General features: G+C 45.5%; 1 protein-coding gene across 1 annotated transcript in view; it reads left to right on the forward strand.

The window, feature by feature from the left end:
* LOC147707531 (dynein axonemal heavy chain 5-like) overlaps positions 1-14,971 on the forward strand; it is a 1,425,553-nt gene that overhangs the window by 438,015 nt on the left and 972,567 nt on the right. Inside the window, exon 29 of the mRNA XM_086925656.1 lies at positions 4,732-4,845. Within this exon, the coding sequence (XP_086781782.1) occupies positions 4,732-4,845 (114 nt within the window). The remainder of the gene's footprint in view (positions 1-4,731; positions 4,846-14,971) is intronic.

Below are 14,971 nucleotides of genomic sequence, written 5' to 3' on the forward strand. Positions count from 1 at the left end.
AGCATCCGAGGACCGGACCGGTTTCGAGGTAACACCTCTCATCAGCCCGGCTAGCTTGACTCCAAGTGGTGTGGAGTGCCTGGGACCCACGTCTGGGCATCCCCAGCGCACTTAGGGCGGCAATTGCAAAAACAACAAGTGATGGACTGAATGTGGATCAATGTCACACACTCCCCCAGTCAAAAGATCTGGGCCCAAATCCATCGTTTTTTTGCACTCCACACCACCCTGGGTTAGACAATGGCGATATGCAAATCAGCTCTGACCCTGTTGCCCCATGGGAACAGTCCAGTCCGAACTACAAAAGCCATGTCCTTCCCAGAACGGAATCAAGCATCCGAGGACCGGACCGGTTTCGAGGTAACACCTCTCATCAGCCCGGCTAGCTTGACTCCAAGTGGTGTGGAGTGCCTGGGACCCACGTCTGGGCATCCCCAGCGCACTTAGGGCGGCAATTGCAAAAACAACAAGTGATGGACTGAATGTGGATCAATGTCACACACTCCCCCAGTCAAAAGATCTGGGCCCAAATCCATTGTTTTTTTGCACTCCACACCACCCTGGGTTAGACAATGGCGATATGCAAATCAGCTCTGACCCTGTTGCCCCATGGGAACAGTCCAGTCCGAACTACAAAAGCCATGTCCTTCCCAGAACGGAATCAAGCATCCGAGGACCGGACCGGTTTCGAGGTAACACCTCTCATCAGCCCGGCTAGCTTGACTCCAAGTGGTGTGGAGTGCCTGGGACCCACGTCTGGGCATCCCCAGCGCACTTAGGGCGGCAATTGCAAAAACAACAAGTGATGGACTGAATGTGGATCAATGTCACACACTCCCCCAGTCAAAAGATCTGGGCCCAAATCCATCGTTTTTTTGCACTCCACACCACCCTGGGTTAGACAATGGCGATATGCAAATCAGCTCTGACCCTGTTGCCCCATGGGAACAGTCCAGTCCGAACTACAAAAGCCATGTCCTTCCCAGAACGGAATCAAGCATCCGAGGACCGGACCGGTTTCGAGGTAACACCTCTCATCAGCCCGGCTAGCTTGACTCCAAGTGGTGTGGAGTGCCTGGGACCCACGTCTGGGCATCCACAGCGCACTTAGGGCGGCAATTGCAAAAACAACAAGTGATGGACTGAATGTGGATCAATGTCACACACTCCCCCAGTCAAAAGATCTGGGCCCAAATCCATCGTTTTTTTGCACTCCACACCACCCTGGGTTAGACAATGGCGATATGCAAATCAGCTCTGACCCTGTTGCCCCATGGGAACAGTCCAGTCCGAACTACAAAAGCCATGTCCTTCCCAGAACGGAATCAAGCATCCGAGGACCGGACCGGTTTCGAGGTAACACCTCTCATCAGCCCGGCTAGCTTGACTCCAAGTGGTGTGGAGTGCCTGGGACCCACGTCTGGGCATCCCCAGCGCACTTAGGGCGGCAATTGCAAAAACAACAAGTGATGGACTGAATGTGGATCAATGTCACACACTCCCCCAGTCAAAAGATCTGGGCCCAAATCCATCGTTTTTTTGCACTCCACACCACCCTGGGTTAGACAATGGCGATATGCAAATCAGCTCTGACCCTGTTGCCCCATGGGAACAGTCCAGTCCGAACTACAAAAGCCATGTCCTTCCCAGAACGGAATCAAGCATCCGAGGACCGGACCGGTTTTGAGGTAACACCTCTCATCAGCTCTCATAGCTTGACTCCAAGTGGTGTGGAGTGCCTGGGACCCACGTCTGGGCATCCCCAGCGCACTTAGGGCGGCAATTGCAAAAACAACAAGTGATGGACTGTCATTGCAGTCATGTCTTTCTTAGTATAATGGGTAATCTGATATTTACTCTCATGTTTGAGATTATTTACAACACTTGTAATTGCATAAGTCACATCAAGGGTGATGTCATCAGCATTTTATTTGGTGTGTGTTATGGTTTGCATGTCTGTTTTGTTATTTATGGGCTCGGTCCTAATAATACCTTGCGAAATTCACTGGTTTTCTGCTTTCAATTTGCAATCATAATTGCAGTATAAATATGTTTTTAAAGTCTGTATGTAAAATGATGAAATTGCATCTATATAATGTATCATGCATCTGCCGAGGAGATGAAGGGGCATATTTACAAAGAAGTGACGGAGCGCGCTGTTAGCCTTCTTGGCTTAACACCATGCTCTCCCACTTGTGAAACACAGAGCTGCTCTGTATTTACAACAATACGGTGCAGCCCTGCGTTTGCCCCTGCATTGGAGCTTATTTCAGCTGTTTAGTACCAACACAGACACCCTTGCACTATAGTGCAAGGGTGTCTGCATTAGGGGTACTGATGGTTTATGTGCAGGCAAGCAAACACGAGAAGAAATAAAACATTTCTCCTTTTTTTGTCATGTTAAGACCAGTTTCTTGTTTGTCTTAATTCTGGCGCTGCCTCCTATGTACGCTGCTCTTGTAAATAGGGGGCAGCGTCAAAATCAAAGGATGTTGCGGCGGAACGCCCACAGCAAGACCAATTGCCCACCCCTTTCACGCTAAGTATTGTGTGAAAAGGTGCCTTATGTACAACGCGGGAAAACTAGGAAAGGCTTGGGTCCTGTCACTGGCCGGCGTGGACCACTATTGTGCAAGAAACAAAACAAGGGCCGGACAGTTTCGAGTCTGTATCACAGTGCACAGCCTAGTCTAATCAAATCACTAGGTTGGACAACCATTTGTGTTGATTTACTTATCGTTTTTATACAAATTTTTCAAACCAGTTTTTGGCGTCAAGAGATACAACACAACATTTATCACAAAATACAAATATACATTCAGTGAAATGAGAAAGAAATATCAAAAACAAAATTGTGTAAACAAAGGAAATGTCATACATAAATAACATGGACAACTATCAAACAGGCCTCAAATTAATCAGTCATAGAGGCTCCAATCCTGATTATGCAAACCACAAGGGGAATGTTAAGTTAAAGAAACCTCCTTGTTACAACCCTCGCAAGATACACAATAGATCAACAGATTAGGTGCCAAAGCTAGGATTAACATAGGAACATATCAGCAATTCCAAAGTGTGTTTAAGTTGATTCCTAGCGTGCCCTAGAAATTCGGTATCTTGGGGGTGAAAACGTCGACGCGTTTCGAACCCAAAAGTATTTCAAGGGTTCTCCTCAGGACATGGATTGGGGGGTCGTTGTCACTTAGTCGTGGGATGTTCAAGTCACTCCCTTAGCAATGAGCGAGGTTGCCGCTGGGTAGGGAGACAGTGCCGGCCGTCACCTTTACGTTAATACATAAGTCTGAAATCTTATCGGCGGGGCAATTTTTCAACAGTGCGCTAGTGGTGGAGCGGCAACCGCCGCGCTGACTGGCGTGTTCTCGGCTTTGGTCCGAGGCGTTACAGTCCGGCACTCTTATCGGCGTGGGAAATTTTTAACAGTGCGCGAGTGGTGGAGCGGCAACCGCCGCGCTGACAGGCGTGTTCTCGGCTTTGGTCCGAGGCGTTACAGTCCGGCACACTACGGCTTCTGTGACAAGCTCTCTCACAGAAGCCGTAGTGTGCCGGACTGTAACGCCTCGGACCAAAGCCGAGAACACGCCTGTCAGCGCGGCGGTTGCCGCTCCACCACTCGCGCACTGTTAAAAATTTCCCACGCCGATAAGAGTGCCGGACTGTAACGCCTCGGACCAAAGCCGAGAACACGCCAGTCAGCGCGGCGGTTGCCGCTCCACCACTAGCGCACTGTTGAAAAATTGCCCCGCCGATAAGATTTCAGACTTATGTATTAACGTAAAGGTGACGGCCGGCACTGTCTCCCTACCCAGCGGCAACCTCGCTCATTGCTAAGGGAGTGACTTGAACATCCCACGACTAAGTGACAACGACCCACCAATCCATGTCCTGAGGAGAACCCTTGAAATACTTTTGGGTTCGAAACGCGTCGACGTTTTCACCCCCAAGATACCGAATTTATAGGGCACGCTAGGAATCAACTTAAACACACTTTGGAATTGCTGATATGTTCCTATGTTGTTCCTAGCTTTGGCACCTAATCTGTTGATCTATTGTGTATCTTGCGAGGGTTGTAACAAGGAGGTTTCTTTAACTTAACATTCCCCTTGTGGTTTGCATAATCAGGATTGGAGCCTCTATGACTGATTAATTTGAGGCCTGTTTGATAGTTGTCCATGTTATTTATGTATGACATTTCCTTTGTTTACACAATTTTGTTTTTGATATTTCTTTCTCATTTCACTGAATGTATATTTGTATTTTGTGATAAATGTTGTGTTGTATCTCTTGACGCCAAAAACTGGTTTGAAAAATTTGTATAAAAACGATAAGTAAATCAACACAAATGGTTGTCCAACCTAGTGATTTGATTAGACTAGGCTGTGCACTGTGATACAGACTCGAAACTGTCCGGCCCTTGTTTTGTTTTATGTACAACGCAGCATTAAGCCATGTTAAGTGGCTTAATGTCAGGGTTTCATTATGAAAGCTAACAGCTTCTCAAGATTACACGAATAGTTCCATTCTCCGAGCTCTCCCGTGTGTTGTGTCAGGCAGTTCAACATCTTGCACTTTGATTTCCACCTCAAAAACAGAGTGGACGCTTAGATTTGTAATTTCCGTGGTTCTGTGGCTCAGTAGCATAAACTTTCATATAGTCACAATGATGCGAATTTCTTTAACACACCCTTTCTTTTACCTTTCTAATATGAGCAGGATTTGCATTTGCTGGGCACCCTCTACGTCCTCTTCCAGAAGTTTATTGAATTTGATCAGAGATTTCGAAACACCTTGTGGGCAGAGGTAGACCTGGCAGAAAGCAATAAAGAGGTACGGATAATCGACCTGCATTTCCATAATCAGCCATTTAAATTGGGTTGATGCATTACTGGAAAAATGTATCTAGGATCAATGAAGACCATTGTACTGTAAATATTTAATAAGAGAAGATGGGCTTGTGCATCAAAGGACGAAAATGCCGGTAAAGGTGAAGGATTAATAAGAAGTGGTATTGATGTCAGAGCAGTTGTCTTCCTTCAGACACATATTCCTTTGTGTATGCTCAGCCATTCACCTGCAGTTAATTTCTAAGTCGTAAATCAGCCGCAGGCGTGGCATCTGTATTGCAGAAACTCTGGGCCGGTGCAAAAAAATATAGTGCAAATCCACATGCATCGTTTGTGGGGCTTCTGTGATAGGAGATGGAGCTAACAGTATCTGTGCATGGGCAACATGGCACAAACTGATTTCACGTTATTTTTGGTGATTGCATGTTCAAATGTGACTTACAGAGCTATGCTGGGTTGCAAAGTTATTTAAATTCCATTTTGTTTTATACGACTAGCATAAGCAGTACAACTCCGTTTGCTCTTTTTTTTAAAGAGCTCTTCAGTACTATGGATACTTTGTTAAAGGCTTTGTGATATAAACACATAATGTGTAAGGAAAACGTAGGCAGAATATGTTAAGTAATGGCTCTACCTGGTACATATGCCTTCTATAATGTGGAATGCCACAACATTTTATAATTCCATTCAGTATTGCCCCAATAGCAAAAAAAGGGCAGCTCCGTGTGCTCAGTATTTTTCACCATTGCAAGATTTCTGTAATGTGGTTCCTAGTGGTATTTGCTGTAGTGTGTAGTCGTAGGCCAGTCGAAGATCACTAGTCCAAACTAGCGGATGTTTGGGAATACCTATTTGGAAACTCTACATTAAAAATACCTTGAGATCACAACACTCCCAACATTGGCGCTAATCCAACCCTCCTCTCGTTTTTAAGCGTTTACCAAAAGAATGTCTACCATCACATCACTGCCAGCTCTTTACCCTAGACATCTCCCCCCTCTTCCTTTCTTCTGTCCATCTCTCTGGGGCACCCTAATGTCATTCGCCTCACTCTCCCTGACCCCCGCTTCATCCCCTCTGCCCCCGGGGTTTACATCAATTAATATCTCTGAACCTACAAAAGAAGTTAGATCTGCAACCGGCTGATTATATTCTGTTTTACTCTTGAATGTAATCATGTACCACAATTATTTTCCTCATTGTGATTGTCCAATACCCCACCCTTTCACCTCTCGCTTTTTTTTTATCCCCTAAAACTAATAAAATATTGAGAAATAAAAAAAGAATGGTAACACATAGCGTACAAGTTGTAGACTTCTTCCAGTTGCCGCCCTGGGGATTGTAATATTCAAACCTTATATGTTGTTGTTCACTTTGCTCTGAAAACAACCACTAAAACTCATACCAGTAATTATTTATAGTCACAAACTGAAGGACTGAACTGTTTAAAATATAAACTTTGTTTTAAATGTCAAAGCCCAACCTCCATGTGCTGACTTCGGATTTGCATGTTACCCTTCTGATTTTACCCTGTTCTGATGCAATTTCTCTTCAACCAGCAGCTAAACTTGGGTTGACACCAGCGGGCCACTTCATCTTCTAGTACGAGAAGAGTACCATATAGCACGGCAGCACATTAGAACTACCCAAACCTTTGACACATCTTCACCCTAAACCATTAGGATTGGAGTACAACAGTCAAATGTGACCTCACTCCCTAGTCTCAGTAAAATGACTTAACAAACATCTTAAGTAGTCACTGCTGAGTATTACACACAATACAGTGCTATGCCATTTTCTCAAAATTGTAATCTTAAAATTCGATTACATAAAAAATACAATAGCACCAAAGTACCTTGAAAATTGTATTTATCATCTGAAAGTGGCAAGCATCAAATAATAAACAAAATTTAAAATATGCTAAACTAATAAAACCTGTAGTTATTTATATGGAATTGCCTGCAAACTCCAATAAGTGCATTACCCAGCCTCTTAAATTGTGCCTATTATATGGTAGATTATATACTCTATCCTTAAAATGTGTTGTGGCAGATCCTCATAACTGTTATTTATCCTGTGATTCTCTTCAACTTCCGGTAGTTTTTTCTTGCCTGCTTCTCACTTGTACTTGTTTGTTAAGTATTCACTCACCAGAATTATAGTCACTAACAGGTAGATTCATCAACACAAATTGTGACCGCAATAGTTGCGAAACAGCTTTGCGATCGCAATTCCATGAACCGCAATTCATGAAATGAAAAACAACCAAATTGCGAAATCGCAAAATAATTTTGCGACTTCACAAATAAAATCGCAGAATCAAGGTGGAACCCCTTTGCGATTCTGTAATTGCGATTTTCCATTCATTCTGCGAATAAATTTGCAAAATCTCAAAATAATTGCAAAAGAAATGCATGAAAAATCACAATTAGCGTAAAACCTCAAAATCGCTAATTGCGAGGCACAATTTGCAGAGAACTCATACCAGGTGGTAACCATAAAGTAAAAAAAAAAAAAGAATAATTCAAACTAGATACAGGTGCGGGCTGAACAAACACACTTAAGGAGACACAGTAGGAGCATGAGGACATTCACAATGCCGGGACTCTACATGGTGGTAAGGGGGCGAAGGCTCCAGGCTGCAGCCAGGAACAGACGCAGGATCCAAGAGCGAATTTTCCGCCAGTGGATCACACTTCTGGGCCAGACTGAGGAGGAAATCTACTCGAAGTACAGGCTGAATGGGGCAATGATTACCAAGCTCATCCGGGACCTTGACCCCCTGATGCAGCATCCAACAAGGAGGACCAATGCCATGCCCACCCATGTCCAGATCTTGTGCTGCCTGGACCTCCTGGCCTCCGGAAGCTTCCAGTGGATAGTTGCAGTTGCAGGGGGGATCTCCCAGAGCACACTGTCCCGCTGCCTAAGGAGTTTCCTGGACGCCATGCTGACCCGGATAAACCATTACATTACATTCCCAACCACCCAACAGGACTTGAATCAAACAAAGCTACAATTTTACAACATTGCGCAATTCCCCCATGTAATTGGATGCATTGACTGTACCCACATCCACATCTGCCCACCTGCTGAGATAGAATACATGTACCGGAGCCGCAAGTCCTACCACTCACTGAACATCCAGATGGTCTGCAACGCAAAGACAATCATCACCGACATAGTGGCACAATACTCGGGGAGCAAGCATGATTCCTTCATATTCCGGCACAGCGGCATGCACACACGCCTGGCCAGGGGAGACTTTGGTGAAGGACACCTCCTAGGTAAGTACACATGCCCGCAAACAGTACATTGAGACCATGTATCTGCGCATAACAGGTACTGACCCTCTGCTCCTTTCATTCAGGTGACAGCGCCTACGGCCTCCGTGAGTACCTCCTCACCCCATACCTCAACCCTGCCACACCACAGCAACGCGGTTACAATGCTACACACATTCGCACTAGAAATTGCATTGAGCGGACATTTGGGCTTTTAAAGAGCCGATTCCGCATCCTACATAAGACTGGTGGGGCCCTCAAATACCAGCCTGAGGTCTGCTGCTGCATCGTGGCTGTGTGTGCAATACTCCACAATATTGCTACCAAGTGGAGGATACCTGTGGAGATCTCTGGCAGTGAGTCGGAAGGGGACAACCGCCCACCTGCACATGTGAGAATCCTGCTGAAGGACACAGGCGCCGCAACCAAATCACAATGAACTGTTTCTAGTGCACCCATACCCCTCACACAACACTGCACTCATGCATGACAAATGTAATAATGACATGAGTCGTATTTACGTGTGACTTGAATTCTTATTGTTATTTTCACAATAATGTGTCTTAAAAATTTTTTTTTCTAAATACATGACAACTGTATTTTCTCATATAGCCCCATGATAGCAAAGCAGACGTGCTTGTCTTATCAGCATGGCGCTGCTGCTAGAGTACATAGAGTCACTGGCGACTCCGGCCGGACGCACCCAGTCGCCTCTCCACGTCCTCCACGCCAATTTGGCCTGTGATGCTGCAGTGGGCCTGGTGCTGCGGCAGCGTGCAATTACCACCGGCAAGGACAGGCTGCTGTGACTTGATAGGCCCTCACTGGCATCATCCCGCCCCACTTGCTTGGCCATGGCCAGACGCCTGCAGACTCTGGACAGCTGTTGTGACCTGTTCCAAGGCCCTGGCGAAGTCCTGGCAGCATTGTACCATCTGAATTTGCATCGCAAGGAAGCGACGCGAAAGTTGGGAGGTCGCATTACCAATCAGATGATTGGATCTTGTGTATGCTGACAGGCGGGTCAGCAGCTGGCGGTGGCAGCGGAGGGTGATGTCCTGCTGGGACACCAGGATCTGGCTGTTTCTCTTACTGCAGCGGTCATCACCTGCATGCTTTCCGTGAGCTGGCTCACGTTTCGCGCTGTCTTATTAAGCTGCAGGTGGATGGCTGCAAAGTGCCGGGCCTGCTTCTGGTGGACAGCAAGCATCCGGCGTTCTATGGCCATCCCAGGATCTCGGACATGTTCCCCCCTGCCAGCGCGTGTTGACACGTTGCGCTGCTGCCTCATCAGTCCACTGGACTGAGATCGCACAGTGGCTGTGCGCCGTGTCTGCCTCCTGGGTGGTGGTGTGGCCTGTACCACTGCCATGGGTGGCACATGGGGTGGTTGCTGTGCTCCTGTGGCTACAGGGGTGGCCCTGTCCACATGGGGAGGTGTTGGTACTGCTTGCGGTGGTTGTGATGGTCCAGGTCGTGGGGCAGGATGGCCCTCTCCCTCGGTGTCCTCAGGGTTCTTCTCAATGTGGAGTGCCTCGATGTCTGTGCTGGGTTTTTCTGACGCACCTCTGATGTAAATGGGTGCATGATTAATGATATTTATCTTGCACATGAGATGTTGCAACATGCATGCAGGCTTGCATTCCCTGACTGACTTTAGGGATATCTTTCACTTGACAGGTCTGGTTGTGTGTTGCTATCCGGGAATTATTGTCACACTACAGGTCCCACAATGCAATAGGGCATTTCAGGTGTGCATGGCCTGCATTACTGGGGTTATCAAATGGCTAGCTCTGGAGTCATGGGCATTGTTAGGGGACGGGGTCGCAGTTGCATAGCACTTACCTTGGGATTGTTGGGTGGGTCGGGAGGTGTCCAGCCGGGTGACCCCCACGCAGGCTGCAGGATTGAGTGTGTCCTCCACCAGGTCTTCGAGTGGAGTGTTGTGTGCAACTGTGGGGTCTCCTCCTACGGTGGCATGTTGCTCCCGCAGCCTCTCAGCAATGTGTTCTTTGGCACGACCTCTGAGGTTGTACCACCTCTTTTTGAGCTCATCAATGGAGCGCTGGGTCACTCCAACAGAGTTCACCTTTGATCGGACGCGTAGCCAAATGCGCCTCTTGTCGGCCTCAAGCACCATCAGGGACTCCTTGCCAAACAGCCTGTCAAGGTCCTTGGATACTCCCTCGATGAGGAACTCCAATTCCTGTTCCGAAAATTTAATTTTTCGCTTTCAGCCTGGTGCCCTGCTTCCTGCTGCTTCCTGGGACATTTTATTTTGTTGTTTGTGTCCTGTTGTGGTGCTGCAGGATGTGTCTTGTGGAGCTCTGGGCTGTGCTTCTTCCACTCTCAGGCTCTGTGTTCTGAATGAGGGAGGGAACTGCCTACTTCCTGGTTGTGATGTCATCATTGTGCTCGAAATGCGATTTCCCGTTTTTGCGATCTCGCAATTAGCGAGATCTCAATTTGCGATTTCGGTAATTGCGAGTTTGCAATTTTAACATGGAAAATGGGCGATTCTGTGATTTTTGTGCGATTTCGTGAAAATCGCAATCGGCAATTGCGGCCGATTGCGATTCGCTTTTTTTAACCGCTTTTCATGATGCATCACATTCTGCGTATTCTAAATTGCAATTCGGTATTATTCGCAATTTAAAATTCACAGAATATGGGCTTGATGCATCTGGGGTAAATTTGGTATTTTAATATTTTATTGTGGAAAAATTGAAAAATCACCACATACACCTCCTGCATGTTCCATCAGTAGCTCCACTGTAAAATATGCAGTAAATGTAGGCTATCACAAGTCACATGAGGGGGTTAAACATCTAAGGTGCTAAAAAGTTCAATATCATCATCAACATTCAAGCTTTATTTCGACTGTTCAAGTCATAAAAGCTACAAAAGACATACGTAATGTAAGAACAAACGTAACATAAAGAAAATGTAAGAGAAAAAGAGTTCGAACAGGGCATGCCATATTAGACATGCGAAAACTTGTATCACAAGATTGTTGTTTTAGAGGCAAATTGCCTGCAAATTGCCTGCATGGCTAAAACATGTTAGACCAGTATTAAAGGATTACATAGGGTGCTCAATTCAACTACCCACAACAATTAAAATTGAAGACAAGCCCATGAATCAACCGGCAGATCGATACCATATCTGTTCGGCAACAGCCAACTGAGAGTTATACATCATATAATCTTTCGTACATTTAAAAAAAGGATTCATTCGTTAGAAGCTAGTGTAAAATGTAAGCAGCTTTGACCTTAGGGTTCTCCCTTAGCAATCAGGTTATGCAATCAATCTACAATAAAGTGCTTGTGCAACATCTAGTGCAAGTGAAGGTAGCCTAACTTTGGTGACTGGAACCCGAAAAGCAACTTGGACTAGGGGTCAACCTGCCGTACTGAGGTGCTCTTGTGAGTGCCTACCTTCTTCTTCCCCACATGTCGCTTAAAAGCTTAGGATAAGAGGGGCCTGGTGTCTGACTTCAGTATGTGAAGTGCATCCCAGTGGTACGGAGGGGAAAGATGGCGGCCGGCTGCTGAGACTGGTCGGGAGCTCCGTGCCTGAGCTCCGTATGCACTTCTGTTTGGTGAGGATGCTCGTGAAATCGTGAAATCCGTGAATAGGATACATTTTTGGATCAGTCTAATCTTGGTGGCCTGAAGCACAGGAACTTGGTAGCTCTTTAAAGGTCAGTTGCAGCCGTTGAGGGCGCCGGTGGTCTTTAATGGACGCGGAGGAGGCGGAACTAGTTTCTTTTCCCTTTTTGGCTTTTTGGTTTTTTGGCTCCATCGAAGTGTAAAAGAAGTGTAAAAGAAGTGACCCCGGTTCCTACCTGCCGTGTGTGCCGTGTTTGCCTCCTTGACAGATGTTAACCCCGCTCAGCGTCAGCGCCCAGGATTCCTCTCCAGCCTCCGCCGCCAGCGGGACAGAAAATACCGGCAAACGGCACCTTCCCATCAGTGAATCGGAGCTCGACTCAGAGCCCTTCGCAAACTCAGTCATTGGAAAGTGGGAGGTAGCCCTGCGTGCACGGCGGACCTGCAGGAAGGCAGTGAGCCGATTTTCCTTCAGTGCCGGAGGTAAGGCGGGGAGTGTTGAAGTGTTAAGAAACTGGACATTTTTCCCAGCGAAATTCTTTGGCTCTGAGTCCTACTCTTGCTCTTGCTCTGTAATTGACAAGCCTGCTCGGGGGAACTTATACAAGTTAACCGGTCCGGACTACTTACCCCAGCTGATTTACCTGCCAGGAGCTAGTGAGAGCAATATACTGTTACAACAGTTTCAGTCACACTTACAACACATCATTTTAGGGAGTTTGGCTGGAGTAAAAGTGGAGGGACAGAAGGAAAGCACAGTTTGCGCCACCACACCCCCAGTAATCCCAGAACTATTAAAACAGACAAGAGTTTTTTCCATCATCAGTCCTTCAGGTACAGACAAAATTGATACTGTAGTTGACAATTCTGATTTAGACGCTAAAATTAAAACTGAGCCTCATCTTGATTTGTCCCGGCAGGAAAAGTCCACCTACTACCTAAGGAATAGGCTTTTTCTGAAAAAATCAGCTCCTCCTGCTCCTCCTGCCCTTAAGCAAACTGTAATTCCGCGAATTACAAAGAGAGTCTCGCGTAAAGCCCCTAAATCTGATAAAGGGATACCAATAAATAAGAAAGGAACATCGGAAGTAAGGCAGGAAATAGTTGATAAAAGGAAAAAATCTGTAATAAAAATTACACCCTCTTTGAGGACTTACTTTAAAGTGCAGGACAAACTCCAAGACAGAATCCACTCTATATCTGCAATGGAAAAGTCCGCCTCACCAGCAATACCAATGTTACCTCAGTCGCTAATTGGGAATATAAGCCACCCGGGAAAATTCTTGTCTGAACTCTCAATGAGGGAGATAGAGAATCAGAATCAGGATCTCGAGGAATCACGGACGATAATCCAATCTCAGGTCCAGACCTCCAGTCAGATTCAGACTCAGACAATAACTACACCTCAAGGCTCCTTTGGAAATGAACCTACCCCTGGTTGTTCTACTATGCCGTCAGCTCCAGAGCTAGAGAATGTTACAAAATCTGTATCCCCTGACGCCACTACTCCGGATATATTTAACACTAACTCTAATCCTGATAAATCTGATAAATCTGATAATCCCGTTAAAAATCTTTGTGAGTCTAGCAGCAGTATGGAGATCCTTATGGAAAAAATGTTCGCAGAGATGACATCCAGATTTAGGATATCAGAAGATAATCAAATCAAACTTCATGATAGGTTTGAATCTTTGGATTCAAAGTTATTGGCGTTAAATGAGAGAGTCTCTACAGTAGAAGCTGTAGCTGTGGGTCTGACAAGGAGTGTGGAAGCATCAGAAAAAAATATAGGAGACTTAAAAGCAAAGGACAAAAGTATGGAGGAAAAATTGGAAGCCTTGGAAAACCAGTCTAGGAGATCAAACTTGAGATTTCTTAATGTGCCAGAAGGGAGAGAAGGGTCAGACATAAAGAAATTCATTATTTCGCTACTAGAGGAATATTTTCCGTGGTGTAAATCCTCAGACCTGGAAAATGACATTCAGCGGGTTCACCGTGACCCTTTTGGGAAACCTAAAGAAAGAAAGAACCCAAGGAAGATTCTGGTGAATTTTAAATCATACAACACTAAAGAGAGGATCCTGAGTGAGGCTTTAAAAACAGGGACATTTAACAGAGATGACTTAGGATCCGATCTGACATTGCGAAGGTGACACAAGATAGGCAATGGGAGTTGGGTCAAAAAATGCCCGAATTAAAATCACTCGGGGCTACAGTCCAAATGAAGTTCCCGGCTTCACTCAGGATTATGTGGAGAAACAAGATGTATAATATTAAAGATGCTCTAGAAGTTGATAACTTGTTAGCACATATGCGGGATCAGATTCAAATTCAATCCCAAGCCCACTCCTAGACTAAATGCTAAATACACCTGTTCTGGGCGATTACACTTATTACGATCCTATGAAAACTAGAATCAAGACATACTTATAACAACAGCATCCTTATTTAGTCTTTTTCTTTATAGGCACGGAGCTCAAAGAGGGCCATAATTAAGGCCCAAAGGAAAGGGAGGCTTTCCCAGGGAGGGTTTGTGTCTCTCCGTCCCTCCTTTTTTCTTTTCTTTTCTACACTTTTTGTAAATACTCACAATCACAAGTGGCTTTCAGCCATTCTAAGAGGGGAGAAGGGGGAGGGGGGGAGCACATGGGGGTTGGGAGCAAATTAGGGAAAAAAATAAAAAAATGTCCTGATCGCAAATCAGAGGAGAAAATCAGGAACCAGATGATTAATAACGAGCGCCATACACTTTACAGAGGCAGATGGAAAAAAATCTAAAGAATATAAAAATAATCACCTGGAATGTTAACGGGTTAAGAGTTAAGAGCAGAAGAAGGAAAATCTTTGAATATTTAAAAATTGTCGATAGCGAAATATTAATCTTACAAGAAACCCACTTAATGAAAACAGAATGGGAAGAGATTATTAAAACTCTTTATTGGGTTGAAGACTATGTCTGTACTGACCAACAGTGCGCCACAAAAGGGGTTGTTATTCTTATAAAAAAATCCCTGAAGGCAAAAATACTATCCTCCGAGACAGATCCCAAGGGGAGATGGGCCCTAGCCAAGATTACCTTCCTTAACAATACCTTTATCTTAGCCGGGTATTATGGCCCTAACATAGACGATCCCACCCCATTACAATCATTATACTCCCATTTAATCTCGGTAAACTTTCCTGTGATCCTAGGCGGAGACTTTAATATAATTTT

Source organism: Lissotriton vulgaris, chromosome 6 (assembly GCF_964263255.1).
Source record: "Lissotriton vulgaris chromosome 6, aLisVul1.2, whole genome shotgun sequence".
Classification (NCBI taxonomy): domain Eukaryota; kingdom Metazoa; phylum Chordata; class Amphibia; order Caudata; family Salamandridae; genus Lissotriton; species Lissotriton vulgaris.